Source organism: Rhipicephalus microplus, chromosome X (genome assembly GCF_043290135.1).
Source record: "Rhipicephalus microplus isolate Deutch F79 chromosome X, USDA_Rmic, whole genome shotgun sequence".
NCBI classification, from domain to species: Eukaryota; Metazoa; Arthropoda; class Arachnida; order Ixodida; family Ixodidae; genus Rhipicephalus; species Rhipicephalus microplus.
In genome coordinates this window covers 484,340,858-484,368,579 of record NC_134710.1, presented here as the reverse complement: position 1 = coordinate 484,368,579, position 27,722 = coordinate 484,340,858, and the positions used below count along the sequence as shown (strand labels likewise).

At 44.7% G+C, this 27,722-nt stretch overlaps 1 protein-coding gene and 1 long non-coding RNA gene across 9 annotated transcripts in view; one reads left to right on the top strand and one right to left on the bottom strand.

Annotated features, from left to right (window-relative positions):
- Window positions 1-27,722, bottom strand: part of LOC119160785 (motile sperm domain-containing protein 1) — a 146,626-nt gene that overhangs the window by 58,693 nt on the left and 60,211 nt on the right. For all 8 annotated transcript variants that reach the window (XR_005108330.2, XR_012887737.1, XM_075880890.1 and 5 more), the window contains 2 exons: window positions 21,337-21,521; window positions 1,518-1,727 (listed from right to left, as the gene is read on the bottom strand). Coding sequence is in view for 6 of the 8 variants with exons in the window: in XM_075880890.1 (XP_075737005.1) it covers window positions 1,518-1,727; window positions 21,337-21,521 (395 nt within the window). In the remaining 2 variants the exon portion in view is untranslated. The remainder of the gene's footprint in view (window positions 1-1,517; window positions 1,728-21,336; window positions 21,522-27,722) is intronic.
- Window positions 1-27,722, top strand: part of LOC142776711 (uncharacterized) — a 59,435-nt gene that overhangs the window by 30,411 nt on the left and 1,302 nt on the right. The window contains exon 2 of the long non-coding RNA XR_012887739.1: window positions 27,388-27,431. This is a non-coding gene — a long non-coding RNA (uncharacterized LOC142776711). The remainder of the gene's footprint in view (window positions 1-27,387; window positions 27,432-27,722) is intronic.

Sequence of the window (27,722 nt, the reverse complement as noted above, 5' to 3'; positions counted from 1 at the left end):
CTCTCTCTTGTTGATTTGTCTAGGCATGCTAAAAAGTAATTACAATAATACTTCGTTAACTCCAAGTCGTAAAGACCAGGAAAAATTTCGAGATAAACAAATTTTTGAGATAAGCAAAGTTACGCTAATCACCACAGTTACGCTAATCACCACAAAAAATGCACGCTTTTCAGAAAAATCACTACTTCTTACTGGCTCTTCAGCAGCAGTTTTTAGACTAACCGGCTGGGTTTTGCCGCACTGCCATTTCATTTAGCAAAAAAAAAAAAACTGCCTAATCCTCTATCTGCTTTGCAGCCGTACTCGAGCTTAGGAAGGCGTCCTTCAGCTGCTCGATGCATCAGATCAGTCGATTTTCCCTGCCAGTGCACTAGACCTTATTTCGCAGCCATACCATCAATGCCGTTTCAACGTCAGGGAACTTCAACGTCTGGGAACCCACTTCCGCTGGCTGGAGAAGCTTGAAATCCATCCAGCGGCTTCTGCATATTGTTAAGCCTCGTCGAAAGCGAAGACAAAGGGACGCCAAATTCCTCCCCGATGCTCGATTTCGCTCGGCCTCCTTTCTCCACTTCCTTAATTAGGGCAACCCTTTTTTCTTGCGTTAGAGACTTGCACTGCTTTGACGCCATGCTTGCACACTCAAACTAAATTGCCACTCTTCATAATCATCAAAAAAATTCATACCGCTCGGTTTGTGCAGATCAACGAAAATCACACCTCAGGAAAAATCATGGGCACTGCACAAAGTGAACAAGACAAACTACGCTAAGCGTAGGCCGAGGGCCTCTCTGCTCAGTGCATGTGTTACATAACATGCCACAGGGTTGCTTGACAAAGCTTATATGTCACTTAGGCAAGACTTCGCATTCATGGAAAGCATTGACATAGTGGCAAGCGTGGCTAAATAGGAAAAAAAATTGACGGACTTCAGGCGTGGCAGTGATGAGCAAATCTTGTGAAATGGTCTGGCAGCGGAATTTTTCTTCCACTCCCAGTCAAGATTTTGGGTTATCCGCAACACGACCCAAAAATACTTCGAGATAAAAAAAATATATATATGTGACGTATAGAAAAATATTCGGTGCTGTAGAAAATTTCAACTTAGCTGATTTATCGAAATATGAGAGAGTTAACGAGGTATTACTGTATTTTTTCTTCCTCAGCCTTCCCACAAAGTAAGGAAAAATATTTTTTCTTTGTATTTCTTGCCATCTAGTAATTAGTGGAGTCACAAAGCACAAGTCCAATGTATTTTAGCCACTTTCTTTAGAATTTGGGAGCACCATCATCGCATCATGAGCAGAGACACCAAAATGGTGAAATTTCAATAATAGGGCAATCCCGGTCAAAGTAATTAAACAGACTTTAGTTCTTTACCCTACTGTACTTGCGGCTTCAAAGAATATGCAACAAAGGAAATAACACCATTAAGGTAGCACTTTGGCTAAAATAAAACGGTACACCAGTTGACCACCGAAGCAATCAAGTGAGTATTTCAGATGGGATGGACTTACCAAGGATGTATGCAGCGACTAGCTTGAGCTTGTGGCTTAGAGAGAAGTATGCCAACAGTGGGTGGCTGCTGGCATCAAGTGTACCCTTGAGTGGCAGCAGAAGGGCTACAACACAGACCAGCACCACAAACATCAGAAGTGGCAGGTGACCAGATAGCGCCCAGCTGTTGTTCCAATCTTGCCTTGGCAGCTGCTGGGTGTGGGTGGAACCTGTAAGCACAGCACCAGAAAGATTTCTTTTTTGTGCAGCAACTCTGGTAACAACAAAGTCTTCCTTCCCCAAGAAGCCACTATAATAAAAAAAAAAAATATTTCATTAGTATGCAGACCAGATTGTTCATGCTGACCACACTATTTCCTAACAAAAAAAATTAAATACTAATGCTCACATTGCAATAGATGCAACAAAAACCTTAGTGAGTCGCAAAAACCTGAAAGCTCGTTTCACTTTCAAATATCAAAGTCAGCATAGCATCTGCTTCAAAGCATCTATTGATTGCGTGCCTTTTCACACCTATTGCGAAATTTGGAGCTGATGCCTCCAGCCGGGTAAGTGCCCCTCTAATTTCACTTCAAACTTGAAACTTTTGTGCCTTCCCGAGAAAGAGCTCCGTCAGGCCCCTCCACACTTGAAGGGGTACTGACACCTTTTTTCAGAAGCGAGTTTACTCTGCTGAACAAATCTCCTGTATACAGAGACTGCTCTGAGCAAGTGTGACATTCGGCAAATGCTGATAAGACATTTCTTTTTTTTTTATTAAGGTCGAATTTCTCATGGCACACTTACCAAGACCGTTACTAACTTGATGACAGGCTGCAGTACTAATGCTGGTGACTTCATGCAGCAGTCTGACTATTTGTAATGACGTCAAGCGCACACACACACGCAAACAAATGGCAGCTTGCACATCCCCTTTTCGATCGTCTGCCTGCGCCGTGCAGTCACTGTCATTCAGCATACCTGTGAAGCGAGCTTGCGGAGTCTGGAATAGTGTACGTGCACGCGAATACAAGATACTAGACGCTTATCAGAGGGCAAAGGAATCGTTTGATTTAGAATGTGTCATCATGGCACCAATATTTTGCCCTGTGATGTCTTGTTTCAGTGAAACGGGGGACAATAGATTCAAATTCACCAGATTTCAGTCCGATCCTGCGCTGAAATAAGCGTGGGTCGACTTCGTGCATAGCAGCCAAGGTGGATACTGGACACTAACCAAGCTCAGTTTACTGTTTTCTCTACACTCCGAGCGCGTACACGTGCAACATACACTTGGTGACCGACTCAAATTATCGACGAAGGACCCGTGCCTTATAAGTAATGCCATCTCAATGTTGTGCTCTTGTTACAGTGTTGTTGATGTTATTACATTCCTCCCAACGTAATGGCATGAAAATTCGGGAGACCAGAGGGGGTAGTGGGGGTGTTTTCTTGCATGTCAGGATTCAATGGGACTGAGACATTTGCGACTCGGACTCGCTCTCATTGCTTCCGTCCTTTGCGATTGTGAAAGAACAGCATTTTAGGGTCTCCACCAGTGTGTTTTCGGCATCTGCAGCCATTTTCCCGATTATGTTTTCGTGCCTCCATGTCTGCACCACTTCGTGTCCTTGCAGTTCGGTAACATTTGCCGCAACAACAGTCCTGCGTGATTACTGATGCAGAGCGGCGTTCCACAGCAAATCCTATGAATAGGCATTCTGCGCAAACTTTGCACAGTTTTCAGAGCTCTTCCGGAAGAAACTACCGATGTTGTGCTGGCAGCATGAACGTAGTTCTGATGCTTCTGTGAAGCAATGTGCAGCTTTACGCCAACCTTGCCTCAGTGTGAAACGTTTATGTCACAGACGCATCTGGTGCAGAATCCGTACTTGACACCTTTCCCCGAAGCCACAAAGCACAGAAACTGAGAGTATGAGTCCACAAACACTTGCAAGTACTCCTTAGCTTTTGACACCGTCATCAACCTTCCAACTGAACTTAGAGAAACACGCAGCACCCACAATCATGCAACAAACACAACTGACACCTATGCAGATGGCGTAGACCTATTGCGTACAGAATACGGAAGCCAAGACACACAGACAAAAGTGTTGTCCTTTTCTCTCACCTCCTTTTGGTACAGTTGCGAGCGAGTTTCGCGGCAGCCAGCCGACGGCCACGAGTGCGGTACCTACCTAGCAGTACTCTACGGTACAATTACAATGAACTCGAAGTATAGTGGCGAGTACTGTTCTGCAGTTGGTAACTGTCGCAGTAATAAGGCATATGTACGTGATTAAAAAAACGCTTCTGCTGTGCCAGCCACTTTTCAGGAGATTCAAAACAGCATTCATACAATTGGGAGATTAGGTCGAAAATCGGCGGTCTTTCGGATGATTCGGGAGAGTTGGCAGGTACGTTATTGCTATGTGCAAGTTCTTGGTGAATGTCCGAGATGTCGCCACAGACACCCATGAAATGAAAAGACTGGCCTGTTTGTACACAACACTTTATACACACGGGAAAAACCGAGTACACATAACATTGACAGAATAGGAAAACAATCCTCCACTATCCCCTCATGCTACCAAAGTCCAAACCCTAATGGTCTCTCATCTTGGCATGGACACAAGACACGATGCCAGTCACACCAAAGCTAAGCTCGTTGTCAAGTCTTGAAGTGAAACACGTTCAAACCAGGTCGCTACCAGTACTTCACCAGTACCTACTGGTTTGTCGATGCCGTCAACGCGATGAAAAAGAACCGTCCCTATGACATGCAGAGAGGCGTCGCACTCAAGCCACAACGGCTTGGTTGGGTCAAAGTGCATTAGCATTTTAGCACGTTGGAGGGCTTCCTTAGACTGTTCAAATGCTTGTTGCTGAGTTGAAGTCCCCTTCCACCAGCAATCCTTCTTCAGAAGGTTGTACAATAGAGGCAGTGTGGTTGGCATACACGTAAGGAACTTACTGTAGTAAGTGAGCAGACTAATGTAAGAACATAGCTCGCTCCCCTTCCTTAGACTTGGTGTTTTCATCCCAGCTTTCAGGTTCTCCAGTGGCTGAAGTACGTCACTGGTTATTTTGTGTCCCAAATAAGACAATTCCGTCTCCCTGAAGGAGCATTTATCATTTTGTACTTTTATGCCACAGTGACGGATTCGTTAGAGCACAGCTTTCAGATGGCTATCGCTGTCTGCTTTCCCTTCTGCCATAGAGCGTTCTCTAAATATGCTTGTACGCCACTTAGACCGCCAAGCAGATTTTTTATAGTGTGCTAGAAGATAGCCGGTACGGACAACACACTAAAAGGTAAGCGGTTGTTACAAAAAAGCCCTTTGTAGTACTGATGGTGGTCAACTTCTTTGACTCGTCATCCAATGGAATCTGGTTGTAGATGTTCCATAAGTCTGAGGTGCTATAGACGTCTCCCTTGTGCAGTGCTGCAAAATTGATATCGACGACTGGAAGTGGATAATGTTCAGTGACGCATGCTGCATTTACGGTTACCTTGTAGTCGCCACAGATCTTGACAGACCCATCTTCAACGGCACAATTGGCATAGCCCATTCAGAGTGAGCGACAGGGGAAAGCATGCCAGACTTCACTAGCCTTTCCAGCTCTTCTGTAACCTTGCCTCGTAATGCGTATGACAGAGGTCTCGCCTCGAAAAACTTTGGCACAGCATCTCTTTTCACACAGACGTGAACAGGCGGAACCTAGAACAGGCCCAGTTCTTCCTTAAAGACGCCTTCATATTCTGACAAAATTGCTTTGAGCTCTTTGTTGTCTCGTCTCCTGGCTCTGCTCAGGCTTAGAACAGGGGCACCCAGGTTGTTCTGGGCTCGAATAAGGTTGCGCCCACATAAACAAGGCCCTGAATGACAAACTACGGTCACGGAGGCAGTCCCAGTCTTGCCATCATAGGAAATTGGCAGCATGAGCTTACCAGCGATAGACAGTGGTCCCAGGTAGCTGACAACCTCAGGTATGTCTCCTTAATTTCCGGCCACTTTTCCCAGTGCCTGTTGTACATGAACCAGGGTATTGCGCATACCGGCGACCCGGAATGAATTTCCATAACGAGGTCAATGTCTTTGCAGCAAAACTTGCGTCGTACAGGATGGACGATTTCGTTGTCCAGCACCGGTGCTTAACTTCTGCCAATTGTGTACAGCTGAGCAGTATAAGCCTCGTTCCCTCCGGAACTTCCGGTTAGCGCAAAATTACTCTGACTTTTGCCCCTTGCCCTGCATGCTACGAATATATGCTCCTTTTTCGGTACTTGAAGCACTTGGCATTTTGTACGGGCAAGTTTGATACAAGTGGGTCTTGTTTGCATACCTTTCGCACTAATTGCTAAATTGCTTACTTGTATAACTTATTGGCCACCCTTCAGCCAACCTATGCAATTCTGGTTCCGTCTTCACGTTGACGTTTATAAGTTGGATGCCCTAAACCGCCGCCTCCGATGTAAGCAACATGCTCTCGGCTTGCTTCAAGGTCAAACTTAGTTTTTCTTTAAATTAAATGTATATAAGGAGTCAACACAGTAGTGCTTTTTGTAGCTCTGTGTTTCGAATTCCTTATACTATCTGTCCTGCAGCACTCGGTCCAACATGTTGACAAAGTTGCACTAGTCGGCAAGTCGACAGAGCTCAACAATAAATTGCTGGGCAGATTCGTATTGATTCTGAACACGAGTGAAAAATCTGAAGCTCTGCGCAAATTCATTCAGCTGGGGACCAAGAAGCCTTGCAAAATTTCCACTGCTTCCTTGTAAGTGAGTTGGTTCACCTTCCGAGGAGCGCACCGCCCACTGAGGACGTCAATTGACCTTGATCCGAGAGCCGAGATAAGAAGTGCTCTCTTCTAAGTGTCTTCCACGATGTTGTTGCCTTCGAAGTAAGACTCGACACGAATGACATACGACGACCACTTGTCGACCTTGATCCGAGAGCCGAGATAAGAAGTGCTCTCTTCTAAGTGTCTTCCACGATGTTGTTGCCTTCGAAGTAAGACTCGACACAAATGACGTACGACGACCACTTGTCCTTCCCATTGTCAAACAGTGGCACCTAGTACGCCACTTCAGAGGTAGTGAAGCCCTTGGTTTTACGTGGGTGGGTTTTTTGTCGCTATTTGCCCGCGTCGGTTCGAATCCCACCCTCGTCCCCGTCGCTCCATCGTGATGATGAGTAGAGCACACAGCATTTAACAAGTACATCAGACCAAATCTGCCTAAACAAAAACGTTTTGAGGTGACTATCGTTCTTATAGCCACCATGAAATTATATCAAGTACAATTGGGTGCAACTCGGTGTAAGCATACACAAACGTTACCTCTAACAGAAGGCAGTTACGCACGTGCATGTATAATGCAATCTACTTTGCTGCAGTTTTTATTCACATAAGCAAAGAAAATTGGAAACGAAGTGCTGCTTTATTGCTCGTATCATGCGGTAAAGCATTGCTTGGTTTTTCATGAGACACAAGAGAACTTGTACACTTTTCTCAGTAAATGTTAGTGATTTTGTTTTTTTGTGTGAGTGACAAGGTCCCAAAGGCATTCAAGTACGAATGGATGCCCGTGATCACATGCCCAATGAACCTCGCTATTTCGTCTAGTGCCACTTCTTCTCACGAGCCACCTCATTCCAAACAGGTTGGCTGGCGTTCAAGTATATTCACCTAAGCATATTTCTTTGCATTTTAGAAACACCTTATTAAAAAAATGAACACTATGAGCAGTTCTAAAACATTTTGAACTGCTCCACAGTAAAGACCAAGATGAGCTCCGGTAGCCTTTTTGTCGTGAGGAGAAGCTCTGCAGCTGGCGCCAGCACACCACCCCCTTTCAAAGTATCGACCTCACACGCAACCAGAGAAGCTATAAGACTGTGCACAAAGGTCAGCAGCTACACACTTACCACGGAGGAGACAACGGAGGAGGTCGTAAACTAAACAAACCCAGGAATAGCTGCGGATGGCTTCAGCTGACGCAAAACATCGTCGCCATAAAACTCAAAGCTGAGGTGCTGTCATCCTCGAACTCTAACCTTGTCCTCACTCAATTCAGGTGCAGTTACAAGACAGGTTTGAGTGGCGTGTGTATTTTGGAGTGCAGGTGCGCTCCCAAACGCACGTGGTGTCGATGACATAGGAGCAACTAGTGGCGCTACATGCAGTGCTGTGTCTGATACAATGATACAAGCAAAACCAAAGCCGCTGAAAACTGGCTGAGAAGGCCACCTCTCCACTTTACACATGCAGCTAACCTTCAGAATTATTTTATGGTGGAATACATTTTCCTTAACTCTTAGCAACACTTCTCCATTGAATAGCTGACATAAATATCTAGCATTTATCACTGCTCAACACAGTCAGATTGCGAAGCTGATACTTTAATTTGATATTCGACTTCCAAAGATTCTTTCGATCATAGAACTTAAATGTTACAAAAGCAAAAACACCAGGGGCATGCACTTCTGCCAAGTTCGTCAGCAAAGTGCATTTTCCCCAACAACACAGGCACATTAGTTCGCGCAAAAGGCGGTAAAAAATCACGATGCTGCCAAAACGGGCAAATTCAAACAGATTCTGAAAGTTGAGTGATTAGAATAATTGCTAGAAAGTGCTGGGTGCACGAGAAACAAATTCCGTGTGCCGAATTGATGATACAATGCACCAACCACTAGCGATCGATTTCAATTGGCATGGTAACAAATGACTTAAAAAATGATGCCACCAAGTTTTGAGGATAAAAAAAACCTGCTTTAAGCTTCGTCTCTATTCAATGACCTTCAGCACAAATATATTTCAATTCGTTTTCAAAGAGTGCCTAAATGCTCATTCTTAACGATTTGGGATCACTATGCATATGCACGTCATTGTGTAAGTGATTGCATCACTCATAAAATGAGTGATGCAATCACTTAACGATTATGATTATCTGCTGACGACACATTGTGTCTGCACTGCTGAAGGTGCTCGGTACTGTATTGAGATACGCTGTAGTCTACATCATAACATTTCCTCTGATACTCGTGTGTGCAGTGTGCTTCCACGAGTGACAATGTGTAGGAGACACTTCGATGCCCTGCATAGTATAATAATTTTTGTTGGCTTAAAGAGAGTAGTTTGAAGAGCAGATATAGGACGATTCTTCCAGCATAGAGACAGTCGTCACTTGAATGCTTAGGACACTCCTCGCTAGTAACACAAAAGCTCTATGCTTTTGAAGGCCCATGTTGTTGTGGCAGCCACCGTGCACTCTTTTGTCTCGTTCCAGTTTCTGGTGTTCTTGTGCTTTGCTTACATCTGGAATCACATGAGTATACGTAATTGTGGGACCTATGTGCGGTAATTCTAGCATATGCCATGTTTGATGTAACGTAGACGATGCGTGCATGTATTGGTGTTGTTCGGCCACTCGTACTCACGTGTGTGTAACTGAGTATTTTAGAATGAGTTACTTTCGTAAAACACGTAGTCAGTAACTGCTCACGTAATACCCTTAAAGTTGAAGGACTGGCTTAGTTGTCGGAATATGGCAGTGCAAACCTAGACCTACTCTGAAAGCAAACTTTCAAGCTATTTTTCACAAGAAAAAAGAGCTATAATTCATTTATAGCCACTGCCTATTGCGAATCGAGGTTTCCTCCTCTTTACAGAAAATTTGCTATCATTGCAAAACTATTCGAAACGAAACTCTACAGCCAGATGTGTGTACAGTAATGTGCTGAACAAAAGGTGGTTTGAAATCAGTCTATGTGTGTTGGCTTATCCTGAATCACTTCTCCAGCCTCGTCACTCAAGTTGACAACCACACTTAGGGAAACAAAGGCGTTGCTATAGCCTGCCGCCTCATCACTAGTGATGGGGCAACCAACAGTGGCGTTCGCCCTGCCAACGAGACAGCCGGTCCTGCACTTCCTTTGGTTAGACAAGAGGGCATAGGAAAAGAGGTGAGCAGCACCTACGCCAAAGAGCTTACACCAATCGCATTTGTTGTTTAAAAGAGGCTCACCCCATCTTGTGCTGAAAGATTGTCACTAGTCAACACGTTGCAAAAGCTACTATTTGGTAAGAGGGCATAGGAAAAGAAGTGAGCAGCACCTACGCCAAAGAGCTTACACCAATCGCGTTTGTTGTTTAAAAGAGGCTCACCCCATCTTGTGCTGAAAGATTGTCACCAGTCAACACATTGCAAAAGCCACTATTTGGAAGTCGCACTTTGCAAGAAAACAGTAAAAGACACTGTTCTTTCACATTCTATTTGCCTTTGTTTTATTATGAGCCTTCATTATGTCTATGTACATTGCTTATTCTGTAGGTTTGGAAGCTCCAATTTCAATTTCTCATCATGACATCATGCTCTTCTTTCCAGGTACCATTTTTCAGAGCTGCTCACGCTGAACAAGAGTGACAACATGGCTAGTCACAAGTCTGATTCCTCCAGCTATCGTAAATTCTTTACTTAATCGTAATCATAAGGAATCAATGATGCCGATATCTGCAGTTAATTTCGCACGACACAAAACTATGCACATCACAGTTGCACATTTTGGTTGGCTATACTGATCTAAGCATGTAAACGATAAATACCTCAACAGCTTCATGAGGAATCGCAAACCACTTTTTCACACTTTCTATATAGTACTCTGCTGGAAATGGCATGCTGTTTTGATGAGTTTTAATAAAAAACTAATGCTAAAATTGAACTATTTACTTTGTTTACAGTTGCTGGGCACAACGGCAATTATTACTGGAGTTTCTTAGTATAAATAATTAACTTAAAAGTGTCGCGTAAGCATAGGGCATGGGTCAATTAAGTAGCTTAAAATAGCTGTAGAGTCACTTGATGCTTCGGTGGGTGTCATTTGACGTAAGAGCATCACCGGCAAGAGTCAGACTCCCTCAGAAGTGGTAGTGTGATCCCTCGCTTAAGAGTCCTTCGACTTTTCCTAAGAGGCTTCGGGGACTCTCCTAGAGTGTGCAGACACTGGTCCAACAAAAGCGTCATCATGTCTCTCTAAGGAGAGTCTCATAAATGGCAAGCCAGAACTCTCTGAAAAGAGCCACACACTTCACTTTTTTTTTCTAAGAGTGTGGAAGGTAAAGGGAATAAATGAGTGTGCACTGACCATAACATGACCCATTAATATGTGATGAATAAATTTCGAATGTGAATGACCATTTCTCTTCAATAGGAAGCTCCAGGTTAGCGCTGCTTGCAGTGATGATGTGTATTCATAGCAATAGCATACAAAGTGAACTGCTCTTTTCCGAATCCTTTTCAGTTTATCAATACTCATTTCAGCCAATGTGTCTCAAGTAATAGCAGCATAGTTTGACCTGGGCAGAATGAAACAATTATATTCAAGAAGACGTGCTGCGGGAGTGAATAGCTTTAATACCCTGCAAAAAAAAAAGTTCGTGCTGCAACTTGATTAGTGCATTGATTCTAAGGGAGATCACTTGTTCATATAGGGAACCAGCGCTGGAGTTTCTGCTGAAGCACGCACTTCTCAGCTGCTCCAGCAGGCGAGACTGGCGGCTGGTAGAGGCAGTACCAAAGGGCGCTGGTGGTACCAAACAATAACAAAAGGCACTGGTGATACTGCTGGTATTCAAGTGCGACAATAAACAGAAATGAGGGAGGATGCATCCCTGTGTGTTTTTCCTTCTTTATCATATGAATAAGAAAGGAGGCGACGTTGCATCCACGTGGTCAGACGAGCAAAGTATGTTTTGCTTTCGCTCTCCTGTCTAGTGGTAGCCGGATGATTTCTAAACCGAATTGCGCTTGTCTGCCAGATAGATTCAATAACGAAGAAGGCCACCAGTGGATGCCAGAACAAAACAACCGAATTCATATGGTGTTTTGCCAGAAATAAAACTAGGATATAATGCAGCATATGTACGGCATCTGTAAAACATTTTTCATCTGATCACTACCACCAAACTGCATCTGATGCCCCCTTGTGACGTGAGCAATACAAGTGTATAGTCTACATAATTTGCGAACAATGACGTAGAAAGAAGGCTGCCTTGTCCACAAGATATATGCAAGGGTACATTCGCCTAAGCTGCTGAATTGTTATAAAAAATATGCTTGCGATGAATACTCGATCCTAAGATAACTCTGTTAAACTAAGCTTGTGTTAAAACAGGGTTCTTGTCACGAATACAGCAGCAGACTACTCGAAGCTCAGCTTTCCGGATTCGACCGATGCGATCAGGTTCTTTCTCACTGGCTCCCGTGGCTAGTAACATCATAATTTATGCTTATCTGGAGAAGGATAAAATTTCTTATTTTCACTCATCGTTTTGTTTGCCTAATGCACGGTTTTAGTTTTTCTGCTTGCCTCTGTTTGTTTAAAATAAAAGTGAAGTCAGACACGGATATATAGAACTCGAAGGGGATCGTGAATTAGTTCAATTATGAAAAATTATATATACAAAAATAAAGGCCCCAAGAGCTGACCTGTAGCGGATCATCACCTACAATAGGCACATTCAAAAATCATAACTAATTACGCATACACGCTGCAACAGAATAAATTATTTGCATGAAAAAAAAATCGCTTATTTTGGCCTGCTTCTTCCTTTTTAAAATGTTGAAGACAGTAGTCTCGATCTTATCAAGGCTTTCCAGGAGCGGATGCTTCGGTGGGTGTCATTTTACCCACGTAGGAGCTTCACCGGCAAGAGTCGGACTCCCTCAAAAGTGGTAGTGTGATCTCTCGCATAAGAGTGACTTTTTCTAAGAGGGTCCGGGGACTCTCCTAGAGTGTGCAGACCCAACAAAAGAGTCACCATGTCTCTCTAAAAAGAGTCTCATACTTGGGAAGTCTAAAAAGAGTCACAAACATACTTTTTTTTTTTCTAAGAGTGTGCAGGTGAATGGAATAACTGAATATGCGCTGACCATAAAACGACCCAATCAGGGGTGCAACAGTTAAAATACAATTTGGAGCAATTTTCAGAGCACCAAAATCCTACTTTTGGAGCACTAAATTCCATATAGGAGCAGTTTACGGGGAAAAAAGCATGCATTTTTTATCATAAAATACCAAATTTGGAGCAGTATAAAAAAGAAGCTTACATTTAAAAAAAGAATATGTATAAATCAGTCAACATCACCTAAATTGTGCAGTGTGGACATGAGCACTGCTATTTCAATGAAAGTAGTATTTTGAGCCACACCACCGACGAAGCAGTGATGAAGTCCATATTACCATTTGCTGCACCAGTGAAATTATTTTTGGGAATTCAAATATCAATCTGCCAAACTTGCAACCTTGAAATTTGGGAGATTCGTAAAACCGAGGCGTAGGGGTAACAAAAAAAAAAACTGGTGCGCAAATGTCATACAATGCTTTACTATTTAGACATCAGTGATTACTCTTATTTAGACATTAGTGATTACTCTGAATTGTGCAGCGTACAAAGGCATGAGTAAATGAGCAAAATGTGCGGTGTCCTACTAGCGCTAACAGTACCTTCTAAATCTCAATATGCTTTTTCGCTGGGCAAAGATGAGGCTCAAGCAGCTTTAGAACCAAAGCCGAGAAATTCTCTAACCGCTACGCCACCACCCCACTTTCCACCCCCATTCTCTTTATTGCGATAGCAATTATATGCACAGTCTCGTCTGCCTTTTTGCTGTTGCTGCTGCCACTACCATTCACCGCATATGTATGTGTGTCTGTATATATATCTGTATATATAAATATATATATACATATAAAAACTCAAGAAAATAAAAAGCCGCCCACGCTCTGTACCCATTTTGTCACGATGCGCCGACACGCGCTTATCTCCCCCGCGTACTTTGCCCCCTGAATGAGGGGAAAGGGGGGGTTATATGCTTGCATGTGCACGCTTATGCTTCGTGCACACTTATCCTTCGACGGGGAGAATCATGGGCCTTCGGCTTTCATTGGAACGATTGTGATAGTTGCCAGACTCACAAAGGTCACTTCGCTCCGCTGAACAGGCCCCGTTTGCGAAAAGAATACATTTCTCATACACAGCAAAGTATAACAACTGGGACACTTCTCAGTTTGCACTCATCTGTACTTGTGATTGAGTTTCGTCTATGGTTTTTGTTTACACAGTGCGTTAAAGTCGAACGATAAACGCTGTTAGTTCACTCTCGTTCTGTGCATAAGCGAAATGCTGCACGTTTCGATCTGCTTGCCATTCTCAGCGTTACATTCCAAGTTGTTGCTATTGCATTCATTGCTATGCCCTTGCGGCGAAACTGATTTTTTTTTTCATCGTGGGGTTAGGTGTCCCTTCGGCTCCCTTGCATGGTGCGTTCGACCAGATAAAGTAAAAAGGGCACACGCCCCTTTGCCCAATGACGATACCGGATTTCTATTGCTCGAACCATAGCTTTTTGGGCCACTGCAGTAAATCAACGCGGCCACTGGCAACGCCAACGTTCGCAGCGCGTCGAACTTGTTCGCGCCTTAACAAGCCATAGCCGCGTTTCCAGGCAAGAAAATGTACATTTTCTATGAAGCATTAGTCGCAACGAAAACGCATTTTTGTCTTCCAGATCCGTCGTCCAGCCATAGGTATCTGCTGTAGTCAGCAGACGGATGAGCGCACAGCATTGTTACTTTATTTGGTTTATCTGAGTGATCGTGCCTCGTGAGCGTAGGGCGGGTGCCTAGAATATTTTAAACATATTGTTACGGAAAAGAAGAGACGCCGTAACGACGAGGCTGGGGATTAGATATATTCCAAACCAGCGGTAATGGCGTGCCCGGTTCACCAGCGATCGAGCGGAGACAACCCTTCGTCTTCCTCGTCAGGCACACACGCGCGTCGCCCCCTAGAATATCAGTATACATGCATGTAGCATAACTCCCGGCGGCGCAAGTGCCGTCTCGGCGCATTTAGATGTCAACGTCACTAGGAGAGTTGTAGGGCTTCAAGCGCGCAACATGTACAATATCGGTAGCCTGTTGGGCACATGAAGGCAATGGGGTGGCAGGACCAATTTCAAACGTTACAGGCGTAACCACACGGAGGACACGGTATGGGCCTGTGTAGCGAGTAAGCAGTTTTTCTGACAAGCCAACTTGACGGGTCGGAGACCAGAGCAGTACCAAAGAACCGGGTGGAAAGTGTACGTCGCGGTGTCGTTGGTCATACAAGCGCCGTTGCTTCTCTTGAGAAGTCAGAAGGCGAGTACGGTTGATTTCGCGTGCGTGAGCGGCCCGAGTGATAGCGTCCATGGCATATTCACTGGTGGGTACTCCAGGAGACGGTATGACGGTGTCTAGAGGCAATGTTGGTTCTCGGCCAAACAGCAGAAAAAATGGAGAGTAACCAGCAGTGTCATGGCGCGAAGAATTGTAGGCAAATGTGACGTACGGCAACGTGAGATCCCAGTCAGTGTGGTTGGTAGAAACATACTTAGCGAGCATGTCTGTAAGAGTTCGATTTAGGCGCTCCGTGAGTCCATTGGTTTGCGGGTGGTATGACGTAGTCAGCTTGTGTCTCGTTTTACAGGACTGCAAGATGTCGGCTATGACCTTCGACAAAAAGGTGCGGCCACGGTCTGTAAGCAGCTGCCGTGGGGCTCCGTGTTGCAAAATCACGTCCTTGAGGAGGAAGTCGGCGACATCTGTGGCGCAGCTTGTTGGGAGAGCTCGTGTGATGGCATAACGCGTGGCGTAGTCGGTGGCCACGGCTATCCACTTGTTACCCGAGGAAGACAAGGGAAAAGGGCCAAGTAGGTCCAAGCCAACGCGGAGGAACGGTTCTGACGGAATATCGAGTGGTTGAAGGCGTCCGGCGGGAAGTGTCGATGGCGTTTTGCGGCGCTGACATTTCTCACAAGCCGCAACGTACCTTCTGACTGAGTGTGCAAGCCCTGGCCAGTAGAAGCGTCGGCGTATTCGGTCGTAAGTGCGTGACACACCAAGGTGACCAGCAGTCGGAAGGTCATGAAGTTCATGTAGAACTTCCAAGCGAAGGTGTTTCGGAATGACAAGCAGCAGAGCCGGTCCATCCGGCTCAAAACTTTGGCGGTATAATACACCATCGTGGAGCACGAACGAGCGATAGGACTGACTGGAAGATGGTGATTCGAGGCTCTCAATGATAGCACGCAAGGACGCATCATAGCGCTGCTCGTCATCGATGCATGTCACTTGCGAAAGAAAAAAGACGCAAGGCTCGGTGTCGGTGTCATGCATAGTGCTCGACTCAGCGACCGGGTAGCGCGACAGGCAGTCTGCGTCCTGATGTAGGCGTCCGGACTTGTACGTCACCGTAAATGTATACTCTTGGAGTCGCAGAGCCCAGCGCCCGAGCCGGCCAGTAGGATCCTTCAGTGACGTAAGCCAACATAGCGCATGATGGTCAGTTATCACAGTGAAATTAGTGCCATATAAATATGGGCGGAACTTTGAGACTGCCCAAACAAGAGCAAGACATTCACGCTCCGTAATAGAATAGTTGCGCTCAGCAGCTGTGAGGAGGCGGCTAGCGTAGGCGACAACTCGGTCGTGTCCCCGTTGGCGCTGGGCTAACACGGCTCCGATTCCGTGACCACTAGCATCGGTTCGAACTTCCGTCGGAGCGAATGGGTCAAAGTGAGCCAATATGGGTGGAGTCGTCAGTAGCGTGATTAGGTGAGAAAAAAAGCAGCAGCTTGGTTGGTACCCCACGTAAATGTGACGTCTTTCTTTAGAAGCTCTGTGAGAGGTCGAGCGATGGTTGCGAAATCTCTCACAAACCTTCTAAAATAGGAGCAAAGTCCTACAAAACTCCGGACGTCTTTGGCTGACTGGGGTAGAGGAAAACTGGTGACTGCACGAATTTTCTCGGGGTCCGGCTGCACACCAGAGGCGTCGACAAGGTGGCCCAACACTGTAATTTGCCGGCGTCCGAAGCGGCACTTCGACGAGTTCAATTGGAGGCCTGCAGTGCGGAATATGTCGAGAATAGCTGACAAACGCTGAAGGCGGGTCTCAAATGTTGGGGAATATACAACGACATCGTCAAGATAACAAAGACATGTTGACCATTTGAACCCTTGTAGCAGAGAGTCCATCATGCGCTCAAACCTGGCTGGGGCGTTGCATAGCCCAAATGGCATAACCTTGAACTGATATAGGCCGTCTGGAGTTACAAATGCAGTCTTCTCTTGGTCTTTTTCGTCGACAGCAATCTGCCAGTAGCCGGAACATAGGTCTATTGTGGAAAAGTATCGGGCGCCGTGGAGACAATCGAGAGCGTCATCGATGCGGGGTAAAGGGTAAACGTCCTTTTTCGTGATTCTATTCAGATGACGGTAATCCACGCAGAAGCGCCACGTGCCATCTTTCTTTTTAACGAGCACAACGGGGGACGCACATGGGCTCGAAGAGGGTTCAATAATTCCTTTGGCTAACATCTTGGTGACTTCTTGTTGAATTATTTTACGCTCAGTGGCAGACACCCGGTATGGTCGCCGATGAATGGGATGAGAATCACCTGTGTTAATGCGGTGCTTGACGAGTGAAGTCTGGCCGAGTGGACGGTGGTCGACGTCGAATATGTCGCGGTATGAAGCCAGAAGGCGGCATAGCGCGGTTGACTTCTCAGGTTTGAGGTCCGGGGCGATCATGGAGCGTAAGGTCGCATCGAGGCACGTGACATCCTGCGAGTGATGTGGGTGCTCGGGACATACGTCTGCCGTAAAACAGGTGACGTGGTCGTCAATTAAGGGCCTTAGTGTGGCGATCGAAATTCCTTGGGGTAGCACTTGTTTTATGAAACCGAAATTGATAACAGGTAAATATGTTCGGTTAGAGGCCATGCTTACGACAGAGTGTGGGACAGTAATGTCACGCGCCAGGAGAACATCAGTAATCGGCGTCACGATATAATCACCGTCAAGCACGGGAGAGGGTGTTGCCAATTCGATGAATGTGAGAGCTTTAGGCGGTATCCGGACGAAGTCAGTGGTGCACAAGCTGTTCGGGAGTTCAGGGTCAGAATCCGGGAGAAGAGGAAGTTCTAGGCAGAGAGTACCGGCGGCACAATCGATGAGGGCAGAATGCGTCGATAGGAAGTCCATGCCGAAGATTAGGTCGTGGGGGCAATTTTCAAGCACCGTAAATAAAACGGGAACATGGCGGCCGGCAATACTAACACGAGCGGTACACATTCCAGTGATGGCCACAGTTCCATTATCAGCGACACGGAGGGCTTTAGTTGCTGCAGGCGTGAGGACTTTTTTGAGCAGGCGACACAGATGAGCACTCATTATAGACACTTGAGCTCCGGTATCGACTAACGCCGTCAAGGAAATACCGTCCACATACACCTCAATCAAGTTCGTATCAGTGGGGAGCGTCAATGGAGGATTTGGATAATTCGCAAGCGATGCAGCACTACCTCCCGGAGCTGCATGATCTAGTTTTCCGTCCGAGAGGATCCACAGTTGACCGGCGACGGATAGCGGCGTGGTTGGGGCGATGGGGAACGGCGACGTTGAGGTGGCGGCGAACGAGCGGTGGAGTGGCTGTTGGGGATGTTGGAAGAAAGGTACACACGACTGGGCGAATACCGACGGGAGTCCTCGTATGGTCGATTAGAGGAAAATTGACTCCAGTTTGAGGGCGTCCAAGTGCTGCGGCAGTAGCGGGAGATATGGCCAACTCGGTGGCAGCGGAAGCAGATCGGCTTGTCGTCTGCAGTTCTCCATTCCGCCGGATTGCGGGATCGCGGAATAAAATGTGGTGCATTTGTTGTCATTGGTCTGGAGACGGGTCGGGACACAGAGCAGGCCACAGGAAAACCAAGCTTTGCAATTTCCTGCCTCATGACGGCTTGAATAACGGAGACCGGCGGAGGCGTTTCTGCGGCGCCATGATCGAGCGGATGTGGAGGAAATGGTGCCGGACTTGACGCCTCAAGCTCCCGTCGAACTATTCGTGTCACGCTGTCCTGCATGGGTGGTGCGGCACCGAAATCGGTGCAAGTGGATGTAACAGCCGTGTTTGGTAGCCGCGTAAACTGAGGCAGAACACGGCGGCTTTTGGCCATTTCGAAGCGACGGCATTCCTTGATAGTCGTATCTACGGTCATGACGTTATTGTAGACGAGCAAATTGAAGGCGTCGTCCGCGATGCCCTTAAGTATGTGGCCCACCTTGTCACTCTCTGTCATTTGCTCGTCGACTTTTCGGCACAACGCGAGGACATCCTGTATGTACGAGACATACGACTCTGTTGACGACTGCACACGAGTGGCGAGTTCTTTTCGCGCTTCCATTTGGCGACCGGACGGGTCCCCAAAGATGTCGCGTAGTCGCTCCTTGAAGGTATCCCAGCTGGTGAGCTCGGTCTCATGGGCGTCGAACCAGACCCGTGGGGTGCCGTCCAAGTAAAATATTACGTTGGCGAGCATCATGGTAGGGTCCCATCGGTTTGTGTGGCTAACACGCTCGTACATACGGAGCCAGTAGTCGACGTCGAGCCCAGGTTGTGCGGAGAATGTACCTGGATCACGGGGGGTGGGCATCATCAGGTATGTAGTGGCTGGAGCTACAGATGGAGACACTGACAGGCTGTTGTCATTGGTAGCCATGGCCGGAGACTGAATGGTGCGGCCACTGCGAAGCTTCGTGGTGAAGACGGGGAACGTTCCACCTCCACCAAATATGTTACGGAAAAGAAGAGACGCCGTAACGACGAGGCTGGGGATTAGATATATTCCAAACCAGCGGTAATGGCGTGCCCGGTTTACCAGCGATCGAGCGGAGACAACCCTTCGTCTTCCTCGTCAGGCACACACGCGCGTCGCCCCCTAGAATATCAGTATACATGCATGTAGCAATATTCTAGGCACTATAGTTTGGGTTTGTATGCTTTTACTGATGGCACAAGCTGCAGGTGGCTGACGTGGCCTGCATTTCTCGCTGAAATTAGTGCACCTGAAAAAAATTGAGGCTGAAAGGGCATTTTGGCACAGCATGGCGCAAATTCAGCAAATTTCACAGGTTTGGCGCAGCTCGGCGCAGCTATCGGGAATCTTATCAAATTGGCCTAATTAGCGAAGCTGTTGCACCCCTGCCCATTATTATACGATGAAAAAATTTCAAACGTGGATGATCGCTTCTCTTCAATTGGGTGCCCCAAGTTAGCACTGGTTGCGGTGATGGTGTGTGGTCATAGCAATCGCGTACAAAGTGAACTGCTATTTTCTGAATACTTTCCAGTTTATCAATATTCGTTTCAATCAATGGGTCCCAAGTAATGGCAGCATAGTTTAATCTGGGCAGAATGAAACAGTTATATGCAAGGAGACATGCTGGGAGAGTGGATAGCTTTAGTACCCAGCGAAAAAAAAATTTTTTTCACGCTGCGACTCGACCAGTGTATTGATTCTAAGGGGATCACTTGTTCTTAGAAGCCCTAGGTACCTCTACCCAATTACTTCGGTATGGTAATTGCTATTGTAGACATTATGATAACGGGCACTTTTTTGTGAGTAATTGTCATTGCTACTATTTCTTCCAGATTGAAAGACATCTGCCGATTTTTACCCCATTACACAACCTTCTTGAGAGCTTGAATTAGGGGCAGCTGTTCAGTTGGCTTTTTAACTATGTGATATAAAATGCAATCATCAGCACATGTTTAGGTGCCATTGAAATGCAATCAATGATATGGCTTATCAAAATAAGGACAAAAAGTGGTCTGAGTATCAAGCACTGTGAGACACCAGATGACATTAAAACTCTGCTCAAGCAATGTTGCTCAAGTAGAGATAAGAGTTGAAAAACTAGTTAATTGTGGATAAAAGAAACAATTCACTAATGATCAGTTATGTATGATGAAACCTAGGATACTGGCTAAGGGTGTTGAAGTACCAAGTCTAATTTATAAAGCAGTTTATTATGAGAAACTGTGACAAAAGCTTGGCAACAGTCAATAAAAATAACCTTAGTTTGGTTACTGCTCTCAATGGATAGCACAAAATCATGTATAGTTTTTACTCATTGAGTTTGTGTAGAAAAGCTCCTGCGAAAACTATGTTGTCCTTCGACGAAGTTTTGTTTCTCGAGAAATTTTGAAATTCGTTTATTAGGCTTGTGCAAATAGTGAATTTTAGGTTTGAAGTGAATTCGAAGCAAACTGTGATTTTGGTCTACTAACTTATAATCAAATTCGAATAGTATTTTTCACATATTATACAAAAAATTGGCATATTTGTCATGGCCTCATTAACCTACACAATCTACATTTTTAAATTCAGACAAGGCCTTTGCAAATGCCATTTTTTTCATTTCAGAAGAAGTGGAAACAAGTTTGAAAGGTAGCATTATTTGACTTTTGGTAATGCAAGTGATAACTTGCAAACTATGTTACGTTTATTATTAACAATACTTAGAGCATATAAGCCAGTATAACAAGTTTTTAAGCATCAAAAATGATGAATCAATGTTAGGATGACATGTTCATTTAATCTTGAAGCGGGGCTTCATGGCGATGCGGATTTTCAATGAATGCTTTGACGACTTGGCCCCCCTCCACTGCAGTGAAACCATCTTTACGAGGGTTACACATAGACTAATGTACACCATTTAGGTCAATTTCATATAGTTTGAAATTTTCAATAATTTAAATTAAAATTGAAGTGAATTCGAATACTGTGATATTTGTAGGAACATTCGAAGCATTCGAATATTTACACAAGCCTAGTGTTTATACTTTTCGTCACTTTGTAAGCCAACTTCTTAACGTCAATATGTCAACTAAAGATGAGATACAGTAGGGCAACTTAAACAGCTGCACTGAGCTGTGAAACAGCACACACCTCTCGGCAAAACAGCTGCTGGAGCCTCCTCCTCGCTCTCATCATCAGACCTGCCACGCTTAGGCCACACGTTGACAGGCACATCCACGAATCCCAGGATGCGGTCCTCTTGCTCACACAAGACAATGCGCAGGTTGTCCCTGGTGCCCACATGTTCCTCGGAGAGACCAAAGTAGTGCACCTCTCTGTAAGAAACAGAGAACTTATTGAAGTGCCTGGTCCTACAGATAATTCCCACATATGTGTCAGGGTGCAGGCCTGAATTTTGCAGGAAAACCACACAGCAACATCTTCAATAAGACCACAATTTAATGTGACCTTATCACCAAGTCAGACATGTTTCAGAGAAGTACATAAAAAGGAAGTTTGCGCTTTTGAAGAGATTTTGTCGACCTTCTGAAACACTATACAGTAACTGTGCAATAGTCTGAAGTTTATTACAACCTAATAAAAAATGCAGTTCCGACCAGAGAATTGTGGAGCAGCCACCTTTCATGTGAACTCTTTCATTACTATGCCTATTAAAATCTATCACCAGTGATCAATGCTCTGAAACGTCAATTTTGGCATGCCGTATTTGTTTCTCATGCACCTGACACCTCCAAGTGTTTAGTCCAGCTACTGAACTTACATAATCTAAATTTGACCGCTATTGCAAGATTGTGATTTTTGACAGATGTTCCTGCAACACAATGCAAGTGGGTTGGGAGTGTGCGCTTGGCTGATGCACTACGGATAAATGCGTGCCATTCGAGGTTATGCTTTTTTTTGCGCAAAATGCCTTCCACAATGGAACACCAATTCACCCAACGCTTGGTTTTTCTAAACAGCTTTCTGCTTGAGATTTTATTGCCATAAATAATTCTACACTTGCAAACTTTGGTCACTATGGCGCGTAAAATGAGCTGCCACGGTGGTCTAGAGGTTGTGGTGCTCGACGACCAAACAGCAGGTCGTGGGAATGAAGCCCGCCCACGGCGGCCCCATTTTCGATGAATGAAAAGTCGCTAGAGGCTCGTGTACTTAAGACTTAGGCGCACGTTACTGAACCCCAGGTGGTCGAAATTTTCTGAGCTCTGCAACTATGGCATCTTTCAGGCATTAAACTGCATCGATTTGTTTTCCTTATTACTGGCCCTTAAAATGTAACATCCACAGCGTGGTCACATATGAGCCGGCATGTGACAACGCAACTGGCGTTTGTAAAAAGCAATATTTGCAGCTAGTGTCACCAAATGGTAATATAAGCAATGCTTGTTACTTGAGGAGTGATCAACACGCATATTATCTAATAAATGTATCTCATTTTACTAAATGCCGAGTTTACTCGCTCGTGCAACCTTTTAAATCATAAAGCCTCATCTTGTGCACGCTCGTCAATAGAGTCAGTGGACGTTGGTTCCAAATAGATTCGCGAACTCTAGTGATCGCTTGAAACTCAATAAGTAAACCGTGTTGTATATTCTAGTCTGGAGGAAGAATAAACATTCTTCTGAAAAGAGAATATAGGAGCCAGGTTGGACGGGGGGCTCAAGCCGGCAGGCCACAACCCTTGCAGACCAGTGTGCCAGCCTGGATTGTATGGACAACTTTCTGTTCCTGAAGGATGTCTCCGATGTTTCTGGTGAGGGAGATGGCTGTAGGCATTCCTCTGGGGGTAGTTTAATTTATTCCATATGGCATACTTGCACCCACCTACTCCCCTCGAAGAAAAAAAAAGAAGTAATGACACTATAGAAGCACTCCGCTGGTTCAACAGCAGAGTGTCTATCAACTTGATATTACTTAATTCCTTGACTTTTCTAGGTTTTCCACGATGATTAAAACCAAATTCCATCACCGGCACATTTTCTTGGAAAACTCTGTGCGCTGGAAACAAACATTCAAAGGGTAAAAAAAATCAGATGCTCCATATAAAATAAGTAAACCTATTTACCAGATGCACTCTGAATGTTCTGAGCATGTGCGGTAAATGTGAAAAAACATGTATATCAGGCCAAAATGAAAACCCTGAGCCAGGCAGTGATCAAGTCAGCTGTTTGATGTTCGGAAGAACCAGAAAGCAAACACAAAAGTTAAAAATAACTGCAGATGAAACTTTGAAGAAGCCTGCGGTAGTCGAACATCGCAGTCACCGCTGCTAGGAAAAGTAGCAGTGGTGCCATCTCGCAGCATCCGTGTTAAACGAAGAAATGGGAGCCTGGCCGGTTCTGCCACTGAAGTATAATCTAGTTTACTATAATGCCTGTAGCCCACGCCGTTTAAGATGTGAATTGGATTGAATTAGATCGACCTGAACTGCTGTATTTATTGACTCAACTACTTAGGATGTGGATAGAATTAGATGTGATTCCACCTTGATTGCTGTATTTACTACTGATTTGGGTCCCTGCCTAATTTGCACTCCTCTAAAATATACTTTTCGCAAAAAAAAACAAACAATAACTACTACTCGCATGTTCTGTGTACCTTGCCTTGACAACGAGTAACTGCAACATTGCAAGAACAGAGCCGTACTGCAAATTTCTTTTCTTTTTCTTTCTTTTTTCAAAAGGACTCATGCATGTTTGTATTTTATGTCTCTGAGCTTTAACGCTTGAAGTGCAACGAGAGTTCTTGGATGGCTGCAATGAAAGCTTGAAATAGCGTTTAAAGTGACGATGTTTGTATATGTGGTGGCAAGAAGGAATCTGTCAACATGCAACAGCTTCCTTGATTCCACAGATGAATCACGAATGTCGGCACATTACCTTGATTTACATACCCTTCTGTGGATGTGAACCTAAAAAATATTTGCAGATTTATTTACAAAGTTTCACAAAACTTAAATGATAAATTTAGCTGAACTTACCCTAGTGCTACCCTTGAAACACATGCTACCAGCAATAAGTGTGTAGCTGAGAATGTTTGCTGTTGTATTACTACAAATAATAATAATAATAATAATAATAATAATAATAATAATAATAATAATAATAATAATAATAATAATAATATTATTATTATTATTATTATTATTATTATTATTATTATTATTATTATTATTATTATTATTATTATTATTATTATTAAAAGCCATGAGTGGCCCGGCAAGCATGTGGTGATGGCAGTTCTAGCCTAGACAAACAGCCTAGACCAACCAGACGGCCTTAAAGCCGAACCGAAACCACGGCCTAGATAAACATGCATAAATTTAGACAGACCTCAGTGAGTAATGTTGTGGTTCGAAAGTCAGATATGCCGACGTGAGTAAGTAATGTTGTGGTTCGAAAGTCAGATATGCCATGTGATATGTAGAAGCAGCAGACATTAAAATGGTGCATGTACCAACATGAAAGCTAAGGAATGCTTTAGCCAATATGAAAAACAAGTTGTCGAGCAGAAATTTCCTTGGTCCTCTTTATGACATAGGTTGCCACAATTGTGACAACAAGTACATAGGTGAACTCGTGATTTCAAGAAAAAAGTTAAACAACACAAATATGATGCCACGAAATGGCGCGTGGCCTCAACTGCCCATGCTGAACACATGGAATCTACAAACCACCAAGGGGTGACTCGAGTAAATGCGTCACAGTGTGGTGGGGGTATCACGTGAATGTTGCATAATAGGTGAGGCGTAAACTCGAAAAGGCTCATGGGATGCACGTAGTCCGCTTTGACTTCCGATTCAACGCTGCCATGGTCTCTCCGGCTGCTGCTTAATTTGTTGGGTATCTGTGTCGCTCATGCACGATTTACGTGCACTTACTTCATCCCAACCCATCGTTAATGCGATAAATTTCTAGTGCACACTACCATGGCCACATTGACGACTGACCACGAAAGGTAAGCATGTCTTGTCCTTGCCAAATAACATTTTCATTTGAAGTGGCAAACGACACCACGATTTTGTGTTTTCTCGGAATAAGTGGCATGGCCTTCATGGTCAAGTCTCTCAACTAATTTTAACTGTTATTGTAATTCTGTTGGCTCTGGGTCACTTACATAATCATGCAGGTCACCCCCTTCTGTGTTTATTTTTGCAGTTTTCTTGCTGTCGGTGCGCTCAGCTGTTTTCGCACTCGTAGTTGCACTGTCTGTCTCCGTATCATACTGTTGGGTGTAGTAGCTCATATAAACTTCCACCATGTGCCAGGGTATCCTATGCTAGTAAAACTATGTGTACAGCGTGCCGGCCTGAAAAAAAGTTCAATCGTCTGTTCGTGAATGCAGTTGTAGCGTGGCCTCGATTAGAATGCAGTTCTGAAGAAGCTTTCAAAGCTAGACATGGCAGCGGTTGTCGAGATTATTTTGCATTTACGTATTGCATCGTGTTCGTGACCAGGCTGCTCGAGACGGTGCTCACATAATCGTCAGGCACCGTGTTATGCGCAGCTGCCTGATCTGCTTGCATGTGCACTAGATCAGGTATGAATAAATAGACTACTATGAAAGGAATGATTAGAGGAACGAAGTTACTTGGAATACGTTATGCAGTTGTGAGTGAACAAACCAGGCAACCCTTCTTTTTTTCTATTGTGTGACATAGCAAGTCACCAGATCGAGATAAAGTCCAGCAAACACACTCATACGCATCTTATGCTTACTTTCAGCAGTCTTGTTCACTGATACAAAACTTATTCTTCTTTTTGTGTTGTACTTGCACCAACCAGTGGCTTATGGACTTTCCTTACAGGAGCTCTCTACCCATCAGCCCCCCCCCCCCCCCCCCACCAACAAGCACAAACGCAAAAAACGCATGGTGACACCAGTTTGAGGTAAAAGACTAATTGGCAGCTATACTCAAAAACAATACCTACCAAGTATCTACCAAGCAACTTTATTAGTAGCTATGAAACACAACTAAAATATCAACATATTACACATGCCAGTGCATAAACAACAAAGCAATGTGCTTTTCTCAGCCTCTGCTAATCATTATTTTTGTTGTTTATTGTGTTCTATGCTCGAGTTAGAAGCAGTACTATAAAAAATGAAAAGAACTTCTCTGGCAGATCGGAACGGGGAATGAGTCAAGAGAAAATTAGGCGATTGACATGCGACTGCATGGTGATGCATCATGAAATTACGCAACATTATAGATTGGTCAAGCTTCACTACTACCCCGGGCACGAATCTCCAACTTAATGGCAGGATGTCGTACGATAGCAAGTCCAGACAGGCTCCTACTAATTGTGTACTGTCATTACATTTACACCTTGGCGTAGGTGTAGAGTGCCCAAGGCCAACGTACTTCGGGGCTGTCTAATTATACGTGTGCTTTTGTGCCTGCAGGGCTTGCAAATTACCACGGCGCAACAGTGGGAGGCCACAGTGGTCAACTACGATCCTAAATGAATATTCACATGGAGGACAAATCTGTAGGGGATAAAAGCAGTGGTTAGTGACATGAGCCGATGAAAAAGATTTCCCTTAAAAGTTACCCGCTCATACGGACTAAGAGAAAGGGAGACCAGACTACTGTGGTGTCTTGTACAAGGCTATTAAGACAAGCGTTGCTGACTTTCACCAAGTGCACGTTAAAGAAACATCGATGCTATGCTCTTAAGGTCGCCAGCAGCATTTCACATGCTTTTGTTGTTACAAGCCTGAAACAAAGTGGTGTCATTCTTCCCTGCCCAAACGCGTTCACAAAAAGCAGTTTTCTCCCCCAAAAGCAGAGCATTGTTTATTTTGTTTTGGTGGAAAGGTCCCAGTCTACTTCGAGGAGGGAGGTCGCACTTACTCGCTAATTCACGGCATCGTAGTTACGTGATCAGAAGTCCCTGCTTCTTCCCCGAACAATTGTTCCCTGTGCAAATACCCCTCATCAAGAAGGTCTGGATCACAGAGCAGACAGAGGGAGCCGCCATAGAGCAGGGGCTTCTGTCCGATTAACTGTAGTTGCTTTTGACAATACAGGAATCTTTTCTTCTTGGGTTTAAATAAAAGTTTTGCCGTTATCCTTCTCTGCTCATTTAGGAATTACTGGTTGTACATCTTACGTCATAGTTCTATAACTAGGGTTGCATCAAAACTAATTTTATTAATTACATTTCTCTTTTCCAGAAAATTCAACCTGGACAGTGGGAAAAACCTTCACTATGAACAAGGTGAACACTTGTGGCCACCAGTAAACTAAGCAGCCATATGTCGATATTTCGTGCAAAAGGCTAGCCACGATGGGGCTGCTGCCAAAGCATTCCGTGCGCTCGACGCCTACTAGTATGTTAAATCTGGTATGTAGCAAACTGTCAGCAGCCTACCTAATAGTTGGATTGAAATGTAACAGTAGCTTGACTGTGCTTTGTAATGCAAGAACATTTTATGAATTCATGACTTCACGTCGTTTATATTCAAGGTGGTAGCACTTTATAAATACGTCGTTTATATTCAAGGTGGTA